This window comes from Folsomia candida, unplaced genomic scaffold (genome assembly GCF_002217175.1).
Source record: "Folsomia candida strain VU population unplaced genomic scaffold, ASM221717v1 Fcan01_Sc020, whole genome shotgun sequence".
Classification (NCBI taxonomy): domain Eukaryota; kingdom Metazoa; phylum Arthropoda; class Collembola; order Entomobryomorpha; family Isotomidae; genus Folsomia; species Folsomia candida.
In genome coordinates this window covers 1,654,035-1,663,244 of record NW_019091212.1, presented here as the reverse complement: position 1 = coordinate 1,663,244, position 9,210 = coordinate 1,654,035, and the positions used below count along the sequence as shown (strand labels likewise).

Below are 9,210 nucleotides of genomic sequence, written 5' to 3'. Positions count from 1 at the left end.
GCCGCAGCATAAAAACCAGCCACAAATAGGACGATATAATAATAAAAGGGTCCAGGCTGAAAGTGGCAGTTACTTAGATTACCAAGTCCCTTCCTATAATATAACGTGGGAGCACCCCTGAGCTTAACGGGCCTTCTGCCCGTACTTTTTCCACGTCCACCTAGGCGGAGCAATACTTAGCAGAGTGGTATTGGTGATGTTTCTCTGATGGTGGTGGTGGTGTAACCCATGATGGCATACCGTAGCAGCCAGCAGCAGCACACACACACCAGTCTCAAATCAGTCTTTCCTCGTTCTTTTAACAACAGGCAACAGTAGTAGAAGTAAGAGAAGTGAGTTTGCATTACAGACTTCTTTATACGTTAATACCACCAACATACATAAGCAGCGAGTGAGAGAGAGAGAGAATCCATACCAATAATACTACACTTTAGCAAACACCAATGCATATTATTATTATTGTTATGTTACTTTACATTTAATACACTGGTTTGTTCCTACATACGACGACTACATACATTCATCTCCTCTCTTCTACATAATATTCCTACTTTACACAAAAGTTGCAACTGCATTTATTTGTCTCATTATTTATTTACTCTGATTGAGCAAACCTGCAAAAGCGAGCCAGCAGAGCCACGGCCACAGTTCAGTAAGATTTGGCTTAACACTTTATAAAATAATAATAATGTAATACGTACGTACTATTGCCAGCCACGTTATTATTATTATTCACACAATAATATTTCAAGTCTCGTCGTCGTCGTCGCAGTCGTCGTTTTATTTAACGTACCTATTCTCTGCTACAAAGTACAATTAAGCAGCGAGCGAGCAAAACTTTAAAAACAAAACAAACCCATTAATACGATTTCATCAATCTCAACCTCAAAGCAGTAGACACATTATTATTAGTATTGCTATTGTTACTAATACTACAATAAGTAACGTAGCAAAAGGTGTAACAAATATTTTTACCAGTCCAAATAATTGTGGATTGTCTTGAAATAATAAATTGTCCAACAACTTGCAATATCTTTTTACCAAGGAGGATTTATAAATAATAATTTGCGGAGCAGGAGAGAAAGCATAAAAAGTGTTGTTGTTTATAAATAAATATATATTTGAAAAAGTGAGCAAAAGTGTGTGTCGTGTGCTGAAAAATAATAGCAAATAATAAATACGACGTTGATAATAATAAATAACTCTGTTTTTAAGTGCGGCTACAGTTAAGCGAGCTCATAATACAGAGATATATTATTGCATGGATTTGATGATCCTCGGACTACTCGGTTTTAGTTTTCCGTTTTAACAACAAGTTACCCTGACTGAACTCGACTCACTATTTGGATTGGATTGGATTGGATGAACTAAACTAAATCGAGAGTAAGTAAAGTGTAGTTAAAAGTTAAAAGTTGATAAGTTTTTTTTTTGCAAACGGGGCAAAATCACTTGGTGTTGTGGATCATGATGATCACATCATCATGCATGGTTCGATTCGTGTTTAGTTTGTATTATTAATGGGTGAGGGTTATGTTGTATGTGATTGATGATTAGTTTGGTGGTGGGACGACAAACGGTGAGTTAGTTAGTTAGTAAAAAGGGTGAACGATTTATTAACCACCAACCAACCAACATTAAGCGTATTAATAAAGTAATAATATGCATAATGTAGGATAGTGATGCGAATGAATTTTATTTATATAAGTGAACATTGGGATTATATTTGATAATTAGTAGATAGCAACACCAAAAATGGACGAAGGTGACGATCATCATCGGAGAGAAATATGTCATTGTTTTGAGCGAGATTTTTTTCCATAGGAATGGAGGATTCACTACGTTGATAAAACCAAGACAAGCGATTAGAATTGCAAATTCAATTTCATTCCGAGGAATAATTTGTGCGGATTTTATTTTGTAAGTTGAATAGAATTGGTTGGCTGGCTGGTTGGTTGGTAGAAAGTTGACCATGACGATTTGTTGAGTTGTTGAGGAATGTCATTCAATACGTCCTTCGATCGCGATCGTGGCTTTTGAGCAGCGTGTGTGTAATATATGTGTTCTTGTTATTGTTATATTGAGCGAGAACATAAGAGTTGAGCAGCAGTTTTTTTGCAAATTATAACTAATGGAATTGTATTACATTTTTACAGAAATTCTGAAACCATGAACGAGTAACGCATGTTGCTCTCCACCGACGCCGCGTCGCCACACTACTGCACCGTCGTAGCAGGAGCAGGCTTGGGCTGAAACGAGATGACGACGAAGACGTTTGGTTGTGACGAGGAAGTCCGCTAAGTCGCCATGAGTGACGTAGCCGCCCCACCCAAGGGCCAAATGGTCTTGGACCGACTAAAGAAGCGGTTGGAGGGTTACCGCAACCACCATGATGAAGTCAAACCTCGCTTTGAACAGACGATAAATGGAGTCAATGACGAGCAAAAGCAACAAACCCTCCTCCTACAGAAACGTTTTGTGGAGTCAAAGACGAAAAAGCTGCAAAAGAAGGGGGATAAAAAGGGGAACCAGGATTCTGGCAGTGTAAGAATAATATGTGGATAATAAATTTAATAATTATTTATATTCATTGTCGAAAATCAAATTGGTGGCTCACTTTGTTTCATGTGTGTGTGTGTATTTTATGCCATGTTCTAATTTATTTGTTCTAGAGCGGTTCAAAATCTCACAAACGCGTTGCGGAGGACTCGTCAGCAGATCATAATAACACGGATGGCTGTTACGAACCTCCCAAGAAATTATCCAACTCCTCCCCAGCCTCTTCCGGTTCAGGATTTTCATCCAATAAAGCTCCTTCCAGATCTAAAATGAAGTTCCACCCACCCGATTCTGCCCGTAGTGGTGGACCGAAGAACGGTCTGCCACAACAGCAACAGCCTCCGCTCCCTCTACCACCCCACCAGCTCATGGGGAATCAGCAGCAGCAGTTGCAACAACAACAACAGCAACAACATCCTATTAATCCTCCCAATTCTTTAATCCCCAATAATATGCACCCACCTCCACATCACCATTATCAGCAACAGCAGCAGCAACACCAACAACTCAACCACAACCATCACCTAATAGAGTCCTTTAAGCAGGAGACCGTGTCTTCCTCCTCCGGCTATGTAGACTTGGACCAGTGTGCCCGTGCCCTTGAGAAAGACGGTCCTGACTTAATCAACTCTGACTTTGAAACATTAAACGACCTCATTTCTGAAATCTCCGATTTGTCGTCGGCAGACTTTATGAAAGACTTTGATTTTGATGTGGACGTAACAAATGCAGATAACAAAAGTGATAGTTTACTCGGTGGTGGTGGCGGTTCTGCGAATAGTACAAATCCATTAATGGGTGGAGGTGATAGTCATCCCGGTCTTACACCCATTACTCCAAATACAAATTCCTCCTCCATGATGCACCACACCCATTCAGGTGTCAAAATGGAAACTGGTGGTGGTCACATGGTGGGGATGATGGCCGGGCATCCACAACAACAGCAATGTGCCGGACCATCCCCAGCTCCAGCCACGACGGCCTCGCCACTTGCCTCCCAACTAGCCAATAATAATAATAACAACCAAACGGGATCAACACCACCTTATCTTTTCGACCCGAGTGGTTCACCTTCCGCTGCCTCTCAGGTTCCTAAAGGGGGTCGTGTTCAACCTTCCTTGGCCGGTTCCTCCCTCCCGATCGACTCACCTGCTGCCCAAACCCTGAAGCAGATGGCGGAACAGCATCAACACAAACAGCAAATGGGTGGTGGGACGCCAAACTCTTTCAGTAAAAATGCCTCCCCGGCAAGATCTCCCTTTAATGAGTACGGCGGTGGTGGAAACAACAACGACTATATGGGTGCTAGCAGTGGTCCAGGTTCCAATCAGGGTGTTGGTAGTGGTGGTGGTGGTGGGTTCTCTCAAGGGGGTGTGAATGTAAAGCAGGAAGTTTACTCACCCACCAACCAGACCAGCTTCTCTCCAGGATTCATGGATGTCAACCATGTGGGGGCGAATAAAGGTCCTCAACAGCAGCAGCAGCAACAACAACAACAGCAGCAGCAACAACAACAACAACAGCAGCAGCAAAGAGGGCCCCCTCCACCTCAACAACAGATGAGTCACGGTGGAAGGATGGGACAGCAACAGCAGCAAGTGTTATCTCCCGTCCCCAAGTCTTTCAATCCTGGAATGGAGCCTCAACTTATGCCTGGACAATCCTTCATCCCCAATAACAGACCGCCCAATAACACCGTCAATTTGAACAGTAATTCCAATCCAAATAATCCATCCAGTGGGTATTCGCCCTATCCGGGTGGGGGACCAGGACCAGGCGGCGGCGGCGCACCCAGTATGATACCCAATCCGAATCAGCAACAACAAGTATGAATAAACCATAATCAGTCCCTCCCACAAATATATGTATAAAGAAGTAGCGTCAAAGCTTTTAAAATTTCCTGACACCATGCATGACACCATATGACAATTATGTACTTTTCGACCTTTGACCTCGTCCTCGCAGTCATGGGTTGGTAGGAAGGAGGTCAAAGATATTTTGACTGCGTTGAATTCGTGGTGAAATTTCCTTTAAAATGACACCACATATGAAAATTAGGGTCCAGTTTGACGTTTGACCTCATGATAGGGCCACCTTGACTGCAGGGATCCCATTTTCGAACTCGACCGAGAGCAAAATAAATTAGAAGCACAATGGCGAAAAAGGCAATTGATTATGTTGAGGCGTTCTGGAGATATTCTTTTTACAGACAGACAGACCGACGGACAGACAAAACGATAACTAACATAAAGCAACTGACGCTACTTAATAATTGATCATGTTTTAGCCAAATGCAGTTTTATTAAATGACTATATAACTATTTTCAGATGGCCGGCCGTGGGTCGCCCTCCAACGCAATGGGAGTTGACCCCAAGGGAAGATTGGCTCAGCAACAGGCACAAGCACAATATTACTATCAGCAGCAACAACAACAGCAGCAACAAAACCCCAATATTAACCCTACCATGGTAGACCCCTCGGCCCAATTTAATCCAAACGGACTACAGCAGGGACAAACCATTAACTTTACACAGCAACATTTGCGAATAGGCGGACCAAGTGTGTCAGGCAGTATAGGAAATATGGCTCCTAGGATGAGTGGTGGTCCTGTTCCTCCTCCAAGCAATATGAACAGCCGCATTCCAGGACCTGGTCCTGGACCTAGACCTCAACTCCAACAGCAGCAGCAACCTCAAAATCCACAACAGCAACAACAGCAACAACAACAGCAAATGATGATGAGGCAGCAACACATGGCTCAACAGCAGCAACAACTTGGAGGAATGGGTCAACCTGGAATGATGAACCGATTTCCAGGTAATTGTGTGTGACATTGCTCTGAATTAGCATTTTCTCTATCATATTGTATTAACTAAATACTATTTACCCAATTACCAGGTCCTTCCGGTCCTCAACGCGGCGGCCTACCTCCTTCCATGCAGCAAATGATGTCTCAAGGTCCATCTCAAATGGTGAACCAATCTCAACAATCACAACGACCCATGCAGCAGCAACAACCACAGCCTCAACAAATGTACAACAACACGGGGGGAATGTGTGGTAATGGTGGCATAGGAATGGGAGGACCTCCCCTAGGAAACATGCATATGCCGAGGCAAATGTCTCCATACAATGGCAATCACAATCATATGATGGGATCCAATGGACCCCCGATGCAGCAACAGCAGCAGCAACAACAACAGCAGCAGCAACCTTCAATGGGTGGTCCCGGTCCCGGTCCCGGTAGAGGAGATTGGATGGGACAACAGCAATATTCAATGAGTCGTCATCAAGGCCCTCCGAGACCCTCCATGCAACAAATGTCTTATCACTCTGGTAAGTTATTAGATGTTATGCATATATTTGCGTAATGGTTTTCATGTTTTATTCCATAACGATTCTCCATAACGATTTGCATACGTACAATTCTCCTTTGCAGGAATGCCTATGCAAATGCAGCAACAACAACCTCAACCCCCCAACGGTGGTGGTGGAATGATGCCTTCTTACCTCCAATCACAGGGGCAAGGGATGATCCCTCCTCCCCAACAAATGGGCTATAACCACAACCACAATCCTCAAATGCAGCAGCAGCAGCAGCTAAGTGGCTTTAATCAGAAACAACAGGTCGTCGGACATCCTTCTCAACCTCCACCCAACTACCCTACAAATTCGTCCTACGGTGCCCCCATAAAACCTAATGTCATGGGGGGTCAACAACAACAACAGCAGCAACAACAACAACACATGTTTCCCCAAGGAATGAAACCTCCGCAACAACAGCAACAACAAATCCCTTTAACTAATGACATAAATATAGATCAAATGCTAAATAATATTACGGATGACCCGTCAGCATTTTCCGGGGACACTGCAGAATTGTTCCATTCCTTAGATTCCAATTATTCCAGTATACTTGACAATTTATAATATTAACTGTAGTCCCGGCTATTAACGTATAACTAATTAATTTAGACTGTTACATAATCTGCACAAACAAGGGTGTAGTAGTTGTTGTGAGATGACAAATCCCCCCGCCGCATGAGATAACTTGCCAAAAATTATCTCTTGAATATTTTATCTCAGTGGTACAAAAAAGTTCGGTTGGAAATTACTAACTGCCACCACAACAAGAAACTATATATTAATAATATACCAAACTAAGCAAACCAAAAAGGCAGGTGATGGCAGAAGGCAGGTACATAAGAAAGAAGGAGAAGAAGAAGGTTCAATATAAATTCGAATCTTCGCATACCGTAAAATATTTACAAAAACAAACTCGTAAAACTTTGCAATATTAAAAAAAACACAATATTTTATTCCTTTAACAATAATCACCTACCTTAAAGACATTTTTACAACAAAGCTATAGATCAAACAACCAACAACCCAATCTTCGTATCCTCTTTCTTTCTTTCTTTCTTTATTTCTTGATGAAAATTATCATTGATGATTATCACAGATTTTTAACGTACGACGACAACGCATTCTTCACTTTTACTTGCCACCATTCCAACAAATATTCCAATACTACCACTGTTTACTGATGGATATGGATATGTGAAAAAATATTCACCCTTTGAGGCAGATAATCAATCAATCATTCATATTACGGCTACACATTTAAAAAGAGTCTAAAATAATACTTATACTGAAAAAAGTCAATCTTGAAATAATTGCAATATTTGCAAATGAGCCTAACTAGAATTTTTAAAAAGTCAGACGATTAAGATTAAGATATACTTTTGAGTAAATCACGAAATTTTAACAAAAAAACAGCCAGATTTTATACATAAATGACGACACCGACATGCTAAAACAAAGTTAAAAAAATCAACTTCTAAATACATATACTTACATGTGTAACACTATTACCATTATTACTACCAAGACTAACTAAGACTGTAGTGGAGTAGGTAATAATTTTACATAAAATATATTATTTAAAAAAAGTAGAACAAGACAAAACACAAGATAACCCAACTTATACTTATCTCTAAGAATATTCCTACCAATATTAGCATTCTATTTACCAAGATTAACCTATTATTATGATACATATATCCTCGCGTAGGTTTTATACACCCAAAGCAAAGCAACAACTTACTGATGCACTTAAACACCTTAAATAAATGGACAATGTAATTAATAACCAATAATCACAATACAAAACCACTTATGTACTTTAATACAATCTATACATACATACGTGACTTATCTTCTACTACATACTTACGCTACAACTTATCTTACAACTAATACTTTAATCATTATTGTTATAATTATGATTGTTATTATCATTGTCTACTAGCCTAGCGTACATGTAATTACAAATACTTATATATTCTTGACAATTCTCTCCCTCTCGTCGTCCCCGTCACCGTGGTCATAATGATGATACTCGTTACATAGTTGTCCGTTTTATTTTTCCTACACATATGAAAAATCATCCCAGCCTGGTTTGTGTTTCTAGTCTCAATCGATTTTGTTATTATTATTATGATAATTATCATCATCATCATATTTTATTATTTTTGTTATTATCGTACCAATCTCACAAAAAATCACGAAAACGGTAAGATTAAAAGATCTAATATGTACGTTTCCGGTCCAAAGTCGGGATCGGGAAACAAAAATTTAAGTGATCACACATTTTTATACATATATTTTGTACCGAGGAACAAGAGGAATACTTAGAGGTTTACGATTTATATTTTAGACTCAATGCCAAAAACCAGTTTAATATGTTTTAGATTAATTTAATTGCTAGCTTATTTTGAATATATTTAGGTTTATGAGTAACTAATATTTTAGCAGTTGATCAGTTGATGATAATTTGAGGGGTACGTAATGTATTCCGTTTAAAGACGGAATTATTTTATTTATATGACGCGACAACCAAAAGCGTTAATTGTGTGTCACACCACGTATTTTATAGCTTTATTTGATTCATTGATGAATGACAAAACTACAGTATTTTTTATTTAACGTCTTTATTGCCACAACAAACCAACCAACCTTATCTCAGAGAGGGGTCATTAGTTTTATTTTATAAAATCGTTACTGCATACCACCAACCAGATAAGATATTGAGCTGTGTTTTTCTTTAATTGAAATAACGAAAATTTGGTGAGGAGACGGAAATAAGAGAAAGCAACAATTACTACTAAATAAGAATGAGTACCGTTTTAAGACAAATATAATGCGGATTATTATACCGTACCGTTTTAGCTAATCAATCGACGACTATTAAGATGACGATAAGATTTTAAGAGAAACGTGACATTTGTATAAACTTGTACAACTTTTTAGACTTAAGAAGTAAAAACACGGTGTAAACGTACGAATATTAATATTAATATTATTATATTATTGCTACTACTACATATGTACATTGTACACATAGTTATTATATTATATATGCAACCCTTGCGTGGTAGGGATTTGCAAATAAGATGAGAGGACGAAGGCAGCAATTTAAATACTAAATACAAAAACTACGTAAATAAATTAAAGTAATAAATGAAGTAAATATCGATAAACGTAATAAATAATTTTATTTATTTATGTCGAAATATGACATGCAGCAGCGGACATTTGTTTCTTCAGTGGTCATGCACAATCAAGCAAAGTCCAGCACGGAATAATTTGAG

The 9,210-nt window shown here is 39.3% G+C and overlaps 1 protein-coding gene across 2 annotated transcripts; it reads left to right on the top strand.

Moving 5' to 3' along the window:
- Window positions 1–447: 447 nt before the first annotated feature.
- On the top strand, window positions 448–9,104 carry LOC110858049 (putative uncharacterized protein DDB_G0271606). Of its 2 annotated transcripts, none has more exons than XM_022106697.2 (6): window positions 448–1,383; window positions 2,154–2,541; window positions 2,670–4,382; window positions 4,885–5,374; window positions 5,456–5,893; window positions 5,997–9,099. In XM_022106697.2, exons 2-6 carry the CDS (start codon window positions 2,305–2,307, stop codon window positions 6,485–6,487), a joined length of 3,369 nt encoding a protein of 1,122 aa, XP_021962389.1. In that variant the 5' UTR covers window positions 448–1,383; window positions 2,154–2,304; the 3' UTR covers window positions 6,488–9,099. The 2 variants fall into 2 exon arrangements, with proteins under 2 accessions (XP_021962389.1, XP_035714298.1); XM_035858405.1 differs by lacking the exon at window positions 448–1,383 and adding an exon at window positions 1,568–1,917 and having other exon boundaries at window positions 5,997–9,104.
- The last annotated feature ends 106 nt before the right edge of the window (window positions 9,105–9,210 follow it).